The following is a 19,588-nucleotide window of genomic DNA, read 5'->3' on the forward strand; positions in this document are numbered from 1 at the left end:
ACTAATAAGGATGGAAGAAGATGATTAAAGTAAAGGCAGACATCTGTGCTAAATAATGATGCAACATTTTTTTCCTCATGCATATAAGAAAATACATATTATCACGACAAAGGCCACACACCTTTTAATGCAGTTTTAGTTAACATTACTACTTACAGAGAATCTATTCTCCATCTTTCCTTTCCACATTCAAGAACCCCATTCCTCTTCACATTCTGATTCTTGCCCCTTAATTACCTTTCCACTGACAATCCACAAAGAGTTTTTGGCTGCAGTCATTGGCCATAAAGACACACAAAAGGGTGATTCAACCAGTTCTATAACTTTAGTGTCCACAACCCAACACAATTTAACAAACAAACAAGGACTAAGTGGGCTAAAACACAGATCCAGTTTGCAGGATGCACTTCCCTGATCTCTCTCTCCTACATGTGTCCTGTCTACCATGTCCCCACTGAACAGCCACATGTTGTGTGCTGCTTGCGTAGGGTACAGGGACATCAAATCCCATACGCACAGGTCTGAACAATATGACTGCTGCCTAAGATAAAATCCAGGAATTGACCAAATGACCTCTGCCTTTGTGCATATGCTTTTATATCCATACAACTCCATTCAAATGTTATATCCATGCACGGATTACTAGCTTCAGAGGTGGGGCAGTCATGTCAGGCAGGGAGAGAGCAAAGAAACACATTCCCTTTCTCCCCACTGTGCACAGCAGAGATTGGGGAAGAGCATGAGCCTTACTGAGTTTAGCAGCTGGGAAGATGTGGTAAACCTACATTTTGTTTCAGGAGAGACAAATGTAAAAAGTGCTTAATCTGGAAGTTCCAGAATTTTAGGCCACCTAGAGCTCTACTTGGGATTTAGAGTCAAAATGAGGCTGGAGGGAATGGTGCATGAATTGATTGGTAGAGATGTTCCATTGATAATAGTGCTACACAGCTCTGGCAATGGCTAGGCTAAAGCATGGGCCTTAGATGCAGTGGCAGTATGTAAACAAATGTTGGTGTTAAAGCAACATGGTTATTACTCTACATTTAGTTTTGTGGCTCGATTTGGTCATTCAGATGTAGCTGTCCATTTTGTCTCTCTTCAGGAAACACCTGACTGGAGTCCTGAGCTATCAGCAACATTTGCCAATATACTGTAGTCAGTGTTATTTGCTGAGTGCTAGGCACTAGTAGAGAGTAACCGGTTCCTGAGAGAAGGGTGTAGGAGAGGTAAGCTGTCATAGGTTATGTATAGTGCCTACCTTGTCAGGCTGGCAGATATCATAGCAGTAAAGATTAGTTATTGCAGGTGCAGTGGGAGGTGTCTCCATGGAAAAATATTGTATTTTCTGCACTTGTCTCAATTGCATGATTTTGACTCCTTGGAGGCAATGTTGAAATGTACGCAAGGAGGAAGATGGCCAATAGTAGCAAATGATTTTGTGCATATATAAAACATTAGCAGTAACCGATGAATCTATATAAGCTGGGTTGTTGTTGTTTTTTTGTGAGTGTGGTGCTCTTCCCCAGTAGAATCAGCAGAAAGGGTAAGCTTCTCATTTGGACAAATAGTACACAAACTCTTTGGGACCAGCTTCATTGAAGTTAAATATATTTGTTTATAACAGCACACTTTCTATACTGCTTCTGTCAAACTGGAGAACCTGTTCTGAACTGATGCTTGAAATTCAGATACTTGTACTATGAAGTACTTTAACAAGTCCTTGGCAATTTCTTGATTATTTTCTGTTTTGTTCCTAGTGAAAAGAGATTTGGTGAGAGACGTTACTAACTAATTCACAGTATAACGATGGTTGAGTAACCTCACTACAACATTTTCTTCTTTTTATAACCCCAATAGTCCAAAAAGCCCACTCCCTTTCTCTGTCATCCCCCATTATAGTTAAAATAGGATGCTACTCAAAGGGACACTTTTGTAATTATCTTTTTTAAATGGACACACTTCTCCCCTGTGCTTTTCATAGATAGCCAAATCCCCATTCAGCCTGAAAGAAAGTCTCACTACACATTTCCAAGAATGCATGCAGAACATCTGGTGGCTGGCTAAGGCAATGCACATTCAGAAATAAAAGGTAATAGTTGCAAGCGCACTTTTAAAGCCTGTACATTTAAAGCTGAAGGCCTCAACAAACAGTATATGAAGAATGGAGAAAAGTGAAAGAGCACATGCTTACTAAAACAGCAATAAAACAATATCATGGAAGAGAATACATAATGTGAGTCAGTTTTGGGATTTTATGGCACCTGTGGTTTATAAACAGCTTTAGCAACGAGTATTTCAAAACATAGTTCACAGTTTTAAGAAGATCTGTGCTGATTTTAAAAACTAGATTCTATATCATCTGAATGTTGCCTTTTGTATATGGTATCTATTTGGAAAGAAAATATTTACACTAACTCATATGGCTGATTTGTTTGAGTACATCAAAACAAAACATTCCTAAATTATGTAGTAGCCCTAAATCATAGAGATACTTTCAGTCCATTTTGTAAAAGCCTTTCTCTCTTTTTCTTGCAGAAAGACTGTAAAACAAACTGCAATCTAAGCTTGCCATCCTGTACCTCATTATGGACTCTAGTCCCACCAAAATAGATGGTGTTTAAGAACACAGAACTGGGTGCCAGACTGCAATTATAGTCAGATACTTAGTTTTGGGGATATAAATATATACACTCAGGAGTATATTCATTCAGTGTTAAATGTGTCATTGTAGCTTTTAAAATTTCCGCTGTGGAAAAATAATGTACAGTGTATAGGAAAATGTTCTAAAATCTCAAACTATTCAGAAAACAAATGCCTACTATAAACAGCAGTAATATTGTCATTGTAAACTGAACAGGTTCAATATTATGTGCAAAGGGCTTGAGTATTTTGTTAGTACTGCTGTTAATTGTAACAGCAATCTTTTTTTTGTCAGTCTGTGTTCTTCACCAGTAATGAGCCATGTTACATAAGATGTAGCTGCTATAAGTTAGCTTTAAATAAAACGTCTTTTTTCTTCTTCAAAACAAACACCTACAAACTACAACTTGTAGAACAAAAGTAATGTGCTACAGTCTTCAAAATGAGTTGGTTTATCTGATGTCAGAGGTGCTGCGCTTGTTGTTGCACTTCTTCTGAGAAGTTATCAGGGAAGCTCTCTGTCAGCAGCTGGAATACAGCTCTCCTCCTTGTCAGTTCTCATGTAGCTTCCTTTGTCTATTTGATTGCAGCTTGCTTGTTGAGAAATGTGTAAAAGAATTGAGATGACAGTCACTGTTGCAATATACATGGACACAGTGAAAGCATATCAGCACACACCACAACAAAATGTATTTTAAAATAACTACATCATGCCACCATATGCATCACAGCATGGATGGAGTTCATATATACATAGGCTTTGATACATATCCCTGAAGGAAAGGGAGTACAATTGTGTGTGTATGTATCTCTTTGAGTACATGGAACTGTCCCCTCTATAGAAAATGCTATATAGAAGCTTGGTGCGTACACCAAAACTTCTATAAGTTCATACAGCATGCATATTTGACATTTCGCAGACAGCCAGAGTTTGTTGGCTTTATGTCAATGTTCAGTTATCCTGTTGATAACTCCAGAGGAGCACCCATATTAGTCTGTTGCTAATTTTAAGGTCCCACTGGATTTCTGTTTAACTATCCTGTTGAGGTCTTTTCCAAGTTAAAGCAAAGGATTCCAATATGATAACTGTCACAGTGTATGTGGAAGCTGTAAAGCAATCGTGTCTGGGTTGGAGACATCAGCTCATCCTCTTTTATGACCAGGAGGGGAACTTCAGCTATCTTCCTTTGTTGATTTAGGCCAGCATGGAACTACTCATTATTCTGCTTCTACTTCATCATTGCTCCAGTATTCAACAGCTAGTTGCCTCATGCAGGAATGTGCATCCTCCCTGCCAGCCAGGGGCCATTTCGTAGAAAAAGAAGTGCCAGAGCTCATTTGCATAACTTATTAGCATATGCCACACACTCCTGACATCACCAGAAAGTGTTCTAAATTATATCAGCTCAGCATTTACCTTAAAATGCTTCTTGAATTATAACTGTCATAATAAAACCTTACTATCATACTTTTTAAATTGCTTTCTCCTATGTGGCCACAGTGGCATGATGAAGATTTCCATTTGTCTGCTTCATGTGTTTTGGTTATTTTCCCATTTTTTGTGGGGGGAAATATTAGAAAGTTTGTCAAATCTTAGAGTTCAGCAAAATTCTCACAGGGGGTTTGAACAATGAAGCCCAGAAGCAAGTATTTGGGAGACGAACGAAAGAAAGAAAGAAAGAAAGAGAGAGAGAGAGAGAGAGAAAGAAAGAAAGAGAGAGAGAGAGAGAGAGAGAGAGAGAGAGAAAGAAAGAAAGAAAGAAAGAAAGAAAGAAAGAAAGAAAGAAAGAAAGAAAGAAAGAAAGAAAGAAAGAAAGAAAGAAAGAAAGAAAGAAAGAAAGAAAGAAAGAACACAATAAAATTTAGAGGTTCTGGAGCTCTGTTTCGGTGAGCACCTGCTCAAAATGAGGCCTACTCCCTGCACATCAAAAGATGCATCCTGCTCTGTAATGCAGATAGGGACATGCATGCAGATGTGATTGTGCTACACATGTGAAAAGCTGCTTCTGCATGTGAATCTTCCTTGATGGATTGTGCTATTTGTCTTTATTATTAAATGTTACTTAAATTCTTTATAGCTATAATGTTATTCTTTATTAACTATGTGCAAATTCAGTTTTATGATAAAAATCTGGTCTCTGCTTTGTAAGTGATTGAGATAAGGTGGCTAAATTATATTGTTTTTATTAAGCAGTGAAAAAACCATGCATTATTAAAATAAATAGGAAAAGTCTCTAAAGCTTTGTTTTGCATATTGATGTCATATATTTCTCTGCACAGGAATATGGGGCAGCAGAAACTACTACTATGTTTATAGGAAGAAAGAATAAGCAATGCATGGGAACAAAGACATTATACAGTGAAATATGTCAGTAATACAGGTGAGCCAGAATTAATAATTTCCAACAGTTTTCAGAAGTATTCCAACGTTCTTTGTTCAATACTACCTTGGGCTCTCAAAGCTAATTTTGAGCCTCTAGAAATGGGGAAACATTTGTTGCAGATTTAAAATCACAGAGTTTCAGCCAAGTTTTTAGAATAACCTAGTGGCAACAGAGAATATGCAAGTGCAAAGTGTGTAACTTCAGAATGCCAGAATTAAGACTTCACTGTAAAAGACTTCTATAATACAGAACTAAACATTACAGTTTAAAACTAGGTGTTGTTTTTAGAGCAACAAGGCCTGTCAGTGTCAGATGTAGTTAGCGTATCACTCATAACAGCACCTTTTAACCGAATATTACAGAGGCTAGTTAGATTTCATCAGCTGGCAGGTTTCTAAATTGAAATCAGTGGAACCTAAATAAAAGTAATGCTTTTGGGCAGGGTTCCATACAAATCCTGTTATGAAGGCTATTATGACAAGCAACTGGGAGACCCGCAAGGACCTCAAAAGCGTTTCTTCTCCCCTCCTCTATTTTCTCTCTCCCTTCTCTGAAAGCTCCCATACTCTCCCCTTTCTCTGCTTCCAAGTCTCCTTTCCACCTATCAATGAACCTTTAATCTGCTTTCCATCACCTACGTTTATTATTCATTTACTTCATTAATGCTTCACCTTTCTCCACAATGGGGTCTCCAAGCAGCTTACATCATTTTTTTCTGTTCAATTTTATCTTAAGAACAACCTGTGAGTAGGGCCGTAGGCAGGATTTGGGGAGTTAGGAGGCCTTGGGATTTTTGAGCTACTCCCTGCCTGACTCTTCCCTCGCTGCAGCTGACTTGAGGGCTGTGCTCCGCAGCCTCCTCCTATTTCCCTTCCCACCCAATTCAATGCCCAGGAAGGGGCAGTGGAGTGGCCACAGCTTCCCCAGCTATTTAAAGCCCCTCGCTGATCAGCTGATTGGCAGTTAAAACAGTGCCAGAGGCTCATGGATTCTATGCTGGCCCTCCAGCACAATTGCTATCAGTGAGGAGTGAAGGGGCAGCAGCAGCGGGAAGGACAAGCCACCAAAAGAGCTTCCCACGCAATCCAGGAAGGAAAGGGGGAGGAGATGGCAGCAGTGGCCACAGCGGCTCTTTTGGTAGCTCATCCTTTCTGCTGCTGCCACCACATCACCCCACACTGATAGCGATCACACTGGAAGGTCAGCATAGGAGCCATGAGCCTCCAGCACTGTTTTACCCGTTGATCAGCTGATCGATGGGGGGGGGCTTTAAATAGCCCAGGAATCATGGCTGCTCCACCACCCCTTCCCAGGCATTGAAATGGTGGGGAAGGGAGGGAGGAGGAGGCTGGGGAGCCGGGGAAGGACCCTCGCAGCCCTCAAGCCACCGGGGCCCCCCAGTCTGAAGTTGGGGGCTGTGCCCCCCAGGTCCCCTCGTGGCTAAGGGCCTGCCTGTGAGGTAGTTTACGCTGAAAATATGTAACAGGCTCAAAGTCATCCAATGAGCTTTCAGGCAGAGTGGTGATTTGAACCTAGGGCTGCCAAGTCCAATTCAAGAAATATCTGGGGACTTTGGGGGTGGAGCCAGGCACAATGGTGTGACAAGCATAATTGAACTCCAAGGGAGTTTTGGCCATCACATTTAAAGGGACAGCACATTTTAAAAAATGTCTTCCTTCCATAGGAAATAATGAAGGATAGGGCCACCTTCTTTTGGGGCTTATAGAATTGGACCCCCTGGTCCAATCGTTTTGAAACTTGGGGGGTACTTTGGGGAGAGGCACTAGATACTATACTGAATATTTGGTGCCTCTACCTCAAAAAACAGCTCCTCCAGAGCCCCTGAAACCTCCAGATCAATTCCCCATTATACTCTATGATCACATAGGGAATAATGAAGTGCTCAGCAGACGTTTCCCTCCCCCCCATTTCTGGCGACTCTGAAGCAAGGGATTGGCCTCTCTACTCATGAGTTGCTGCCAACTTCTTCAAAGTAACACAGACACACCATCCCAAGAGGAAGCCTTTCAATCAGAGACTGAAGCTTCTGGAGGTGCAAAGGCACATGGTCCTCTGGGGGTGGGGCTTCTCCCCACTGGCCAGCTGATTGAGGGCGGGAAGGAGCCTGGGAAAGCAAAAGAACCCCCACTGGGACCTAGGGATTGGTAAGCCTATTTGAACCTGAGTCTCCTGGATTCTAATCTGAAACTCTAACCATCAGAGCGCACTGGCTTTCATGGGGTGACTGCCACTGAATAGTAGCAAGCAGCCAGTCCTGGGTGAGTCATGCAAGTTGCTTGGTGGCTGCTGCCAGGCCTGGCTCCAATGAGTCCTCCCTCAGAGGTTAGAGTTGCCAGCTCCAGGTTGTGAAATACCTGGAAATTTGGGGGGTAGAGCCTGAGAAGGGCAGGATTTGGATCATTATGCCATAGAATCCAACTTCCAAAGTGGGCATTTTCTCCAGACAGAACTGATTTGTCACCCGGAGACAGCCCGATAGCTAGGGGCTGCAGCGGGAAGGGGCTATGGGGGGAGGGGCTGTGGGGAGAGGGGTCCCTTTAAATGTGATTTGGACCCCACTGATCAGCTGATTTGTGGACCCTTTAAATGGCATGGGAGGGGCAGCAGCTGCTCCTGAGCACCCCTCCTGCATGATTTAAATCATGCAGAAGAGAAAGGAGCAGTGAGGGGGCCCCAAAACTGTCAAGGTGGCAGGCCCTGTGGGCCCCTGGTTAGCTACGGGCCTGCCTGGAGGTCAGGTGTAATAGTGGGAGATCTCCAGTTATCACCTGGAGACTGGTAACCCTATCAAAGGCACAAACAGCCCTGGAAAGAATCTTGTCTCCTTTCCCTGCCTTTTACTGACAGCAACCAAGAGCTGAAAGCTGTCAATATTGTTGGAGTTGCCTAGTGAGCCCCAAAATGGATGCTGAGTTTTTTTAAGCATTGCTTGTTTTGTTTTCTAGGCTTTTAAACCTCCCAATTCATTTTTGTAAAGATTTCAGATTTTCTACAAACTTGGGGCTTTTTTCAGGTTGTAGAAAGAACTGTCTTTTTTGTTCAGGGTTTCATTCTCTGGATTTAAGTCTACAGATCTGGCAAATGACTGATGCTTGTACAGGGAACTACCTTTACCTTTAATATACATTGGCATCCTCTAGAAGTACCCTTTTACAAGCCCATAGGACAATCCACTTGGTAAAACCAATGCCCTCTTTCCACAGTTTTCCACCTGGCCTGTCTTTAAAATAGCTACTTAGCAGGAACAGGCTCTTATGAATTATGGTAGCATCTTAAGAGAATTACTGTCTATCTATATTAAAATGTGGAGAGAAAATATGGAGGTAATATATGAACATTTTGAGCTGTTATGGGAAGTTATGGGAAGGTATGGCTAGTTTCTATAGTGATAATATCCAAACAGCATAAAGAATAATACCACCATGATCTTTGACTTCTCATACCTAGTGGATGATGCATGTACCTTCAGCTCTTGAGTAAACTGGGGCAGAGGTTCACCATAAAAACAAGTAGATTCCTACGTTAGGACAGCTTACCTACTCTTCTATTGTCTTATACACATAGCTGAAGTTGACAGCCTTAAGAAGTTTTTTAGACTGTAAGTCTGCAAATAGAGATTTCCTTGATTTTAGTCCTATACTGTACGTATATTAGAAGCCTTGTTATCAATATTAAATTATGATACTGAAGTCTACATTGGAAGCAAATATTGTTTGCACAGTAATACTATAAAAAGCAACAGGGGACAGCTTTATTGTTGTTTTATGAATGTGTTTTGTGTGGGGCAGTCAGAATGTTAACTGTGACTCACTGCAGTGAGCATATAAGATCTATTTTGTGCCAACTATTTGGCTCCTGGTTTGTTTCAAGCTCAATACAAAGTGCTGTTTTTTGCCTTAAAGTCCTATACAGTTTGGGTGCAAAATTCTTTCTATACTGGAATTGATCTCTAAAGCTCTATATGTTCTGGGGCCACCATGTGAACATACCCATCCAATCAGGTCATTTTTGGAGGCCTTGCTTTGAATGTCCCTGCCTTCTCGATTGTGGTGACAAAACTTTAGAACTTCTTCCGAGGGAGATTCATCTGTCTCCATCATTGTCCTCTGCCAGCGGGTGAAGATTTTTTTTTGGGGGGGGGGCGGTTTGCATACCCTAATAACTGTTAATGGCCTTCCTTCTTGATTGCGTTCTCTGTGTTGTGTGTTTATATGTTTTCTATTGAATTGTTCAAATATTTTATATATACTGTCTTAAATGTTTCAATGTATTGACATGTTTTGATGTTTGCCATTGGTGGAAAGGCAGCATAGAAATGTTTTAAATATATACTATATACTAAATATATACTAGCCTGTACTGTGTGGTTGGCCAAGGAGGCTTACCTGCATGAGCCTACAATCCCAGAGACATGGCTAGTGGAGTCCTGAACACAAGGGCTTTCTCTGAAGCCACCCCTGAACTTTGGCGCTTTCTTTCCTAGAACTTTTCTTTCCTACTCTTTTATTACAGGCATTCTGAGGCCAGCTGAAGATTTACTTATTTCAGAAAGTATTTCAAATCTAGGTTATCTTGGTTTTAAACTTTGTACATAATTTTTTAAATCATGTTAATGTATTACATCTTTATTTTAATAACTATGATAACTTCATCTTATTCATTTGTGAGCCATTGTGAGTGTTTTAAATATGGAAACACATTATAAAGGTGGATGGGATTAATATTTCAGCTCTAGTATTAACTTGCTCTGTTTTTCATCATGTATAACAAGCAGCAAATTATACATGCTCGGCGGGGAGGGCGGGGCATAAATAAAGTTTATTATTATTATTAATTTATTATTAAAATATGGCACATGAATAAAAATCAACAAAATAATAGAGGCTATCTTTGTGAGATGCATATGTGATTGCCAATTGCTGCATCATGCATTAACTAAGCACTGTGGTTCATGTCACCTGCACATACTAGATAGTAAGTTACCACAGGGAGCCAAAATTTAGCTCATATTTCTTCTAGACTAGATGTACCAACTGGAAGTATGGAGGTTAAATCTGAACCTTGAGCAGGGCTGGCCCGCCCACTAGGCAAGCTAGGCACTTGCCTAGGGCACTGGCAGGGTGGAGTGCCAAATTCAACCCTCACCCCCACCCCCTAGGCAAATCCCTATTTGCCTCCCCTTTCCTCCCTCACAATTTTAATGCCCAGGAACAGGTGATGAAGTGCCATACTCGCCAGGCTCTTTAAAGGCGGCTCCTATGCTGGCCCTCAGACACGCTCGCGATCAGTGTGGGGACAGGAAGAATGAGCGAGCTGCTGGATGAGCGAGCCGCTGCAGCCTCCTTCTTCCCACTTCTTCCTTCCCGGATCATGTGGGAAGGAAGTGGGGAGAAGGCAGTGGCGGTGGCTTGCTCATCCTTCCCGCCGCTGCTACCCCCGATTGCAAGTGCACCTGAGGGCTGGCATAGGAGCTGGTGCAGTTTTACCTGTCAATCAGCTGATTGGTGTGTGTGGGGGGGTGGCCCTTAAAGAGCCCGGGGAACATGGCGCTTCACCATTCATTCCCAGGCATTAAAATTGTGAGGAAGAGAGGGAGAAGGAGGAGCCACTGCAGATGGGGGTGACAGTGCATGGGGGGGGGCACTGAGGCTCCCTGGGATGCCATGTGTCCTAGGGCCAACTGTTTCCTGGTTGCCAACCTTCTCTCTTTCTCTATGTCTCCTCTTTTCTGGAAATACCCCAGATAGAGGGAGACATAGAAATGTGAGCCCAAGAGTGAGAATCCTCTTTTTGCTGGTCTCAGCTTACAGAATTACATGAGTAGAATCTCCTGTCATCAAAGCTTATGTATTCCATGCCTACCCTAGCAAGAAGGCAGCAGGGCAGACAGACCAATAGGAACTTTATTTTTGCTGATGCACTACCCCAGTCTTACATTCTTACATTGCACAGGGGATGCCAACAGAGTGGTCAGACATCTGGGTTTGCCAATAGTCTACTCTGGGAGGTGGATTGGTGCTGTCTCTTACATGCACACCTCCCCTCTCCTGCATGCACCAACTGATACAATGAATAGTAACCATAGTTCTAGAATAATACTCACCTCAGAGGAGAGTAATACAAGGATGGGGTATTCATCCTTGCAAGCTGACCTGTGAATACAGAAGAAAGCAAAAGCAGAACATGTGAATGGTCAAACCAATATTCTTGCAGCAGCATACAAGAGAACTATAAGTGTGCTGACATGCAATAATGTTGTTGTTCAGTCGCACAGTCAAGTCTGACTCTTTGTGACCCCAAGGACAAAGTCATGCCAGGCCCTCCCGTCTTCCATAAGCAATAATATTATTATATGAGAAATAACACAGTTTGCATGCAGGAAACAGCTGTAAGAATGTTGAAGCTAATTAGTAAACGTTAGATTTCTTCAACTGAATACAGATTCCATTTGCTCCAAGTTCCAGAGCAAAAAGGAATCTCATGGAGCTATTGCTCAAGTATTGCACTTTGCAATATAAAAGGAATGTAATTGCTTGGACAGGCAAGTTTTAGTCAAGGTCTGGCCAATCAAATGTCTCAGAACACAGAGACAGAATGAAATTACCAGTACAACATGATACCACCTTATTTGTTCACTCCATGTACATACTGCTTATCTAGCTCAGCAGCTTCATATTTTGTCTTTTAATACCTTTAAGTTATAAACAGCATTTGGTGGTCTCTTCAGGAACTCATGGTATGAGCTTCCTATTTGACCTTCTCTTTTGCTATCTCCACAGCATTTTATTAGTTCCTGAAAAGATGGGGGAGGAGCTGCCTCACAGCTGGACTCTTTCAGGTTGCTTGTGATCCCTTCAGGGGCTGATGGGATGTGCTCTCTGGCAATACCTGTTCTTCTGCCTTCTAGCCCACAGTAAATTTCTCTGTTTAAGGAGGCTCTCTTACATATACTGAAGTATAAATTGCATTCTTATATTCCTATAGGCTTCAATCCAAGGTAAAGTGTAGTAAGCATTGTATGTGGAACAGCCTTGCATGTTTTCCCCCAGATACTGAAACCATACTGCTCAGTGTTTTCCCCCAGATACTGAAACCATACTGCTCAGTACATAGCTATTTGGAGGTCAGCTCTGCTATGATCAACAGGGTTGTACTCTCAGTTGCTGGGGCCTAGACTCACCTGGCATCAAATCTGCAGTGCCGTGGGGAAGGGGGGGAGGGTGGCCATGGCAGTCTTTGCCAGGGGGAGGGGATGGGCTGGTGTGAGCATGGGAAGCTGGAGCTCACTTGACCTAATGCCAGCCCTATCAGCAGGTCTGCAGTAACCAAGGGGCGGGGGTGCCCTGGGTGCTACTTAGGGTGCCATGCCACCTCTGCTTGCCATCTTTTAACTGTACTTTGCACAACAATCTTACAAAGCAATCAAGACATTACATCTTAAGAACAGGATTGCAACTGTGCTTGCACAAGTTCAAATTATATATTTATCTGGCATAGTGGTGATGTTACTTCATAACTATATGTCTGGGCCAACCATAGTTTATGAGTTGTCTTCAAAGGCAGACCCACATAGAGTACATTGCAGTAAACCAGCTGTGAGGTTACAGATGCAAGGATCAGTGTGGTCAGGTTTGCTAAGTCTAGGTAATGAAAGAATCAGCAAATCAGAAGCAGCAGAACATGGACACCATATCCACTTGCTTTTCAAACTTTTCATTCTTAGTCCATTAGCACCCCCAAGCTCTTACCCTGCTTTGAAAAAGCCTATGTAACTTCATCTAGGATAAGTGGATTCAGTACCTCTAGAATATCAGCCTTCCCAACCTGCATTATTATTGTTTTTTTTTTATTATTCAGCTTCAGTTTGGTCTGCCTTAGCCACTTAACCTTTGTATCAAAGCATCAGTTCAGGGCCAAGATGGATACATCTGGAGGCTTGGATAATGAAATATAGATCAGGGTGTCATCTGCATACAGTGGACACTCAACTCCAAAGCTCTGGAAAATCTCAATGTAGTAGCTTCAATTCCACACAGTTGATTTTGCACCTCTGATAGAGAATCTTTATGTTCAGTCAGACAGAAAACAGTGAAACCACTGAAGGGTTACACCAGGGGTCCTCAAACTTTTTAAATAGGGGGCCAGTTCACTGTCCCTCAGACTGTTGGAGGGCTGGACTGCCGTTACTGTACAAGGCCGCGGGCCATCAGTTCTCCGTCTTCTGCATCTCTCTCCCTTCCCCACACCACACACCCCGGCCTGGGAACTCACCTCACCTCAGTATCACCTCATACTCTGTCTCCGCCGCCTCAGCCCAGTGCCGGAAGTGTGCGTTGCTAACGCGAGTTTAGGTCGAACGTCACTTCCGGTCTGATTTTGCCATAACCCGGCGGGCCGCATAAATGTCCTCAGCGGGCCGCATCTGGCCCACGGGCCGTAGTTTGAGGACCCCTGGGTTACACCCTTAATACTAACTCTGTATTCAAGCCAGTGGATGAGAATGGATAAATTGTATCAAAGACCACTGAGAGGACTAACAGCTTCAACAGGGAATATTGTTCCATCCTCTGTCCAGTTTTAAACAAAGGTTGCACAGCAGGGCAACTAAAGCCATCTCAGTACCAAATTCAGACTGAAACCAGACAGAAATGGGTCAAGGACAGATATGTCATCCAGAAAGCCCTGGAGCTGCTCTGCCACCACAAACTCTATAACCCTCCCTAGAAAAGGTAAATTGGAGACTGGCCTATAACTGGCCACCTCATCACTAGCCAATGAAGATTATTTGAGCAAAAGCCTAATAACTGCCTACTTCAAAGGCCTAGGGAGAGCCACCTCATTCAGAGAGGAAATGACAGTTTTTACTAATGACTCCAATACCTTTTGCCAGCAACATTTTAAAAGCCAGGATGGGCATGGGTCCAGAGCACAAGGGATGGCCCTCACACCCCCCACTGTCAGCATCTAGATCAATTGAAACTATATGTAAAAGAAGGACAAACAGGTGCTTCTGACATCTCAGGTACTGAACCTGCACTCAACGACCTCCAAATTGGTGGGGAGAATGCAGATGCTCCCCTAATGAAATGGGCAATTATGCCCTCCAGGAACAAGCAATTTAGAAGACTATACAGGCCAAGGTTATACTGTCCCTCAACTATCTGAGGAGATGTAGATACCTTCTTCCCTAGAGAGAAGAGATGAAAAGAGATAAAGAAACACCCATGTTTTATGTGCGGCTTAGTGCAGATGCTGTAGAACTTGAAGGCCTAGATCACCAAGGAATGCCATTCTCTCTCCTTGGACCACAAATTGGTGTAGGCAGGAGGACATAAGCTCTTATGCTAATTTTGGAAATGAAGCATCAGAGACATTTTATGCCATTAAAATGTAGAGTTCATCAAGGGAACTCCAGGCTCATAAACTCTGCCAGTAGATAATATATCTGTTAGGAAAATAGTCTTAATGGTGAAGAACTTTAAGGTGGCAGTGCTCAGAAGTTCAAAAACGGAGGTTGAAATTGTGGTCTCAAAACCACACTAAAACATGATGAGGGAAGCTGGCAAACTGGCTAATGTGAAAGCAGGGAAGAAGCTGTAAGGTACTTCCCAGTCAGAGGATGGGACAAAAGCACCAATCCTCTTGCTCCAGCCCTATAATGCCTCAAAGCGCTGGACTGGATGTGGGGATTAGAATCTGCAGAGGTAAGAAGGAGGGGGAAGAGGGATCATCTCTAGATGAATTCCTCCTTCCCTCTCCATCTTGAACAGGCTATCTGGCATGGTGGTACTGCTGTTGCCTTTGGTATTACTCCGCTGTTTTGTTTGGATTCCACCCACCACTATGGATCAACAAGACTTCCTGCAAACTTACGCAGAAAAATAAGTAGATTTCAGTATTATCTGGAAACTGACACCTGCTTGTATACAGTAGTTGTGCTCTAACACAGGGTATCTCATTGGTTTCAATTTAATTTAGATAATATTGTTGCAACTGTATTACCTGATAAGCTTCATCCTGCAGCTTTTGTTTCAAATATTCCTCCATCTTGAGTTCATTCTCTAGCTGGCGCACAGAATCATTTTCATAGTTCTCATCATCTGCTCTGACATAGGGGTCTCCATCTTCTGTAACCCTAAAGACAATTATGAATAAATAGCTCCCAGAAAGGTTTGAGAGGCAAGGTCATTACCATGCTTTTTCTTGGAACTACATATCACACACACACAGAGAGACAATCAGGCTCCACCCGGCTTCAATAGCCCTTGCAACAGTTGCAGTTAGGATGGAAGGAGGAAGAAGTATGGAGTGGCATCGCTGCTCCCAGAGTGCATGGTGGGGGTCTGAGCCAACTGATGTACAAGGGCAGCTTAGCCCCCACCCTTTCAATCTTGCTGCATACTCAACCCATCCTCCCACCCAGTATGCAGTGTAGGCTTCTGCTGGTTGCCATTTTAGGGGCATTTATAGCTGCTTTTTAAAGTTTCTTCATTTCAGAATCAGTTTGCTGCATGGCCTAGGGGCTGCATTCTGAGAAAGAGAACCCCCAAGTCTTCTTGGCCATGTGATTAGTTGAGTGGTTATTCCTGTTAACAGGTTTGATCCCCTGGAGGACTTCCACTGATAGAAAGGTGGGATTTCCACTGGTTCTCCCAGGAAAGGGAGGAGACAATAAAGTTATGTTCTGCTGATACAAATCCTTCTGTCAGCAGACATTTTCAACAGGATGTCAAGTGATCTCTGCCTGAGACTCTGGAGTGCCCCTGCCAGTGTGAATAGACAGTACTGACTTTGATGGAGGTAGTTTCATGCTTTCATGTGATTCCCATTAGTGATCTCACCTCAGGTTGCACTATGTGCTCACACCTGCAATTCTATGCACTTTACATCTAAGGAGTAAAGAGTCTTTATTTTTCATAATTAATCTTCAGCAGAAGACATCATCATCTTCCCATCTCAAGGAATAAAACATAAGAATATTTCTATCCTATCAAGTGGAGATGCTTCTTTCCAATGTTTAAGGTTGGTAACTACCAAATTAATATACCTGTAAAGAGGTTTGCACAGAAAACAAGCTGCACTTCTACTGCTGTTATGGTAAATATTCAGTGCTAAATTTCAAAGTTAAAAAAAATTACACAACTGTTTCTCCTACTATTTTAAATGTCTCACATTCCATTTAAGCTTTCATGTACACAAGCCATCTCTACTTAGCTTCAGAACTTTATTAGAAACAATATATAAGAAGAAGGAAAAAAGATAGAGGGCACCCACATATCACTGCGAATGGTCCCGCTAGCCACTGTGCTGTGAAGGTATCCTGGCTTCCGGGCATGGATCTGTGCAAGGAAAGCCTTTTCAGAAGTTGGTGATGGAACAAGGTCATCAAAATGGGTCCGGCCAAACTCAGAATCCACATTACTCTCTGTTTCACTTCCAGCTTCTGGGGGAAGAAGAGTCAGGGCCAGATTAAGCACAGTCAAACAATGGTGCCCCTCAGCACTTCCACTGCTTAAATGGCAAGACATTAAGACTCAATAAGTGCTCACCATGCTGAAGGGGAAAAAAAATTAATTATGCAGATTAAAGTCAAACACAGCAGATAAGGACAGTTACAAAAAATTGACTGAAGAATTAAGGGCATGATAGCTAGGGGGGGAAACTCTGTAGTGCCTTCCTTTCCTTGGTGCCATAAATACCTGCCCTTTGTGCTTAATGGTTAATCCAGAGCTGAGAAAAGTGATGATGGTACTGTGATTACCTACACTCTAGTACAGGGGTGGCCAATAGTAACTCTCCAGATGTTTTTTGCCTTCAACTCCCATCAGCCCCAGCCATTGGCCATGCTGGCTGGGGCTGATGGGAGTTGTAGGCAAAAAACATCTGGAGAGCTACTGTAGGCCATCCCTGCTCTAGTATGTTTCTTTTTTAATTTCTAGTAACTATAGAGTTAAGTATTTCATTTATCTGTTGTTCACAATTGCTATTTAACAGGGTGTCTGCAGAAAGCCAATTTGCTGAGGTACTAGCTGGGATGATTTAATGCACCTACCATTTCTAAACTACACAGGGATTATGCTAATCCCCATGGAGATCTCCAGTAACCCCAATAGCAAAGCAGGTGGTTAGCAGGGCTAGCATAAAGTCATAGTCCAAAAAGTGGGTTGTCCCCTTGCATTCTTTAACAAATCCCTGTATAACTTTGGACTGCTTGTTTCCAGCATACTTCTGCTACTACTTAAGTAGCATGAAATCAGGCAACTTTGTTTCATGCACAAAAGGTGCTTGTAGAGAGGTGTGTGTGTGGAGGCAAATCTATCCACACAATCTATCAGAGGGGGACTTCCAAAGAACACCCTCAGGTATGCACTGGTGTACTTCCACATCTTAGGCTGGGGGAATCAATTTGGCATTTAAGTGCCTTTGACTCCTAATATTTATTTTATCTCTTTGATTTATATCCTGCCCTCCTCGCTAGCGGGCTTATACATAATATTATATTTGAATTGTTAAAAATTGTCATACAGAACTTAAGTACTTGCTTCCCCCCAGTTGCAACTTTTTTTTTAAAAAAAAAGTTAAATTATAACATAATTGCACTTTTAAAGCATCACACCTGAGTTGAGTTCTTTCACCAGCGAAGACATAGTATTGGTAATAGAATCTGCTGCTACTAGCAAGTCATTTCTTAAATTTCTTCTTGCACCTGAGAGAGAAGAGAAGCAAAGGACTCATTTGTTTCTGGCTAAGTATGTTTGTTTGAGCTCGTTAATGTCACACAAGGTTAACAGCCTAAAACGTAATGAAGACAGCCACATAGCAAACAACAGACCACCCACAATAATTTATTTACAAGAAAGGAGGTTTCTGCAACTCTAATTTGGGTATGTTTTCTGTTTTCCTGTATTGTACAGCAAGGGCTGCTTCAATTTAATCAAATGCCACTAATCTAGAGTCAAAGATAATGTCTGGAAACCAAAGTACTGTACAACTAGTTCTATGTGCCCAAAGCTGCTTTGTACTGGTGGTTTTTTTTTAATAATAGCCCCTCACAATGTGGCATATTGCTTTTGAAACTGAAGATAAATCCAAAACATAATGGCCAGTTATCAAGGGGAAAAAAGCACAAACATCCCATGTCGAAGTACTGTAACAGCAATTTTGGTATTTTTATTGCACATTATTGTTATTTTCTGACTATAAGCTACTTTGGGTTTTTTGTTGAAAGCATAATAGTTTGAAGGTCATTAACCAGGCAGTGAGAAGGAACTTTTTCTGCACTGGCGTGACAGAGGAAAAAATTCCATTCACCAATTATTAGGTGTGTGTTTGCTTTCCTATAAAGAAACTAGTAAGAAATTCACAAAGGGGCTGGGGAATACCCCAGTGCTAGACTGTAAAGTCCAACAGAAGCAGTTCATTGGGGGAGGGTTTTCCTGTGTGTGGCGGAAGGGGGGTAGTGCCTTGAAGAGCAGCGTTTCTCATTAGCAGAAACAAAGAGAATCATCCTCACTTCGAAGGTAATTAAACCCCAAAAAGGACAAATGATGAAGGCTAGAGAAAAGGCATATCTTCATACGCTTGACACTGCGCTAGTGATCAACAATGCCTGCCAGTCAGTGTCTGTGTGTGTGGGGAGAATCCAAGAATAGAGTAGTTTACTGAATCCTAATGCAAAGCAAGGAAGAGAAGAAAGGGGGTGTTTTCTTACATAAAAGCATCAAGGCATGGTTTCCTTTGTATATCTATGAATCTTCGGGTGATAATGTTCTCCTAGGGAAACACCTGTTTTTTGTAAGGTTTAAAACAAAGTGAACTTTTACTTGAGACAAATAGGCTCTGTGATTTGTGCTTGAATGGAGAACAACTCTATATGGAAATTGAGATGGGGGTACCAGTTGGGTGGCTGAAGTGGGGAAAATCCACTGTGTGTGTGAAAGCAAACCATTATTAACCAGCACCATATTCACTGACTATATTTGACCATTGCCTATTTGTAAAAGAGGACCATCCACCCAGCTCACCTTGTGCAAAAGCTTCCTGCACATCTCCTCCCACGCCTGCCAGGGAGTCCTGAGGTGTGTGGGCTGGTGTAGAACAAGCAGATGCAGATCTGATGGGCATAGGAATAGGCCGACTGATAGTGTGGCTGGGAGAAGAACGAGGGGAGCCTGCTCCTTGGGTCTGGAAAAAGAAGGGTACCTGCGGATGAGTATGCCTGACAAGAGAAAGCACTCCCATCCTGCCACCCTCATATCCACTGCAGCTGCACAACAGTCAGAAATCAGATCATGTCACGCTAAAATAGTAGGATAATCCTGAGGGGAAGCTAATGCACAATTCTTTTTGTTAGTTAAAGCTTTTCGATGCACATGCTAGCAAAAACAGAGGAGCTCAATAGCATAGGATAGCTGGGAGGGGAGGGGAATAGGTGAAGTAGCCAAACAGATCTTTCAAAAATAAATTTAAAATTTAAAAAATTAGTGCAGTATACTGATCAGGTAGTAGGTGACAAAAAACCCATAGACTTGAGGCCATGGAGA

The 19,588-nt window shown here is 42.4% G+C and overlaps 1 protein-coding gene across 1 annotated transcript in view; it reads right to left on the bottom strand.

Moving 5' to 3' along the window:
- Positions 1-1,509: 1,509 nt before the first annotated feature.
- The window catches only part of DTNA (dystrobrevin alpha), a 297,236-nt gene continuing 279,157 nt past the window's right edge, over positions 1,510-19,588 (bottom strand). The window contains exons 18-23 of the mRNA XM_060243836.1: positions 19,070-19,229; positions 17,662-17,751; positions 16,320-16,488; positions 15,048-15,180; positions 11,145-11,197; positions 1,510-3,234 (exon numbers count right to left, since the gene is read on the bottom strand). Of these exons, the coding sequence (XP_060099819.1) occupies positions 11,180-11,197; positions 15,048-15,180; positions 16,320-16,488; positions 17,662-17,751; positions 19,070-19,229 (570 nt within the window). The 3' untranslated portion in view covers positions 1,510-3,234; positions 11,145-11,179. The remainder of the gene's footprint in view (positions 3,235-11,144; positions 11,198-15,047; positions 15,181-16,319; positions 16,489-17,661; positions 17,752-19,069; positions 19,230-19,588) is intronic.

Source organism: Heteronotia binoei, chromosome 7 (genome assembly GCF_032191835.1).
Source record: "Heteronotia binoei isolate CCM8104 ecotype False Entrance Well chromosome 7, APGP_CSIRO_Hbin_v1, whole genome shotgun sequence".
NCBI classification, from domain to species: Eukaryota; Metazoa; Chordata; class Lepidosauria; order Squamata; family Gekkonidae; genus Heteronotia; species Heteronotia binoei.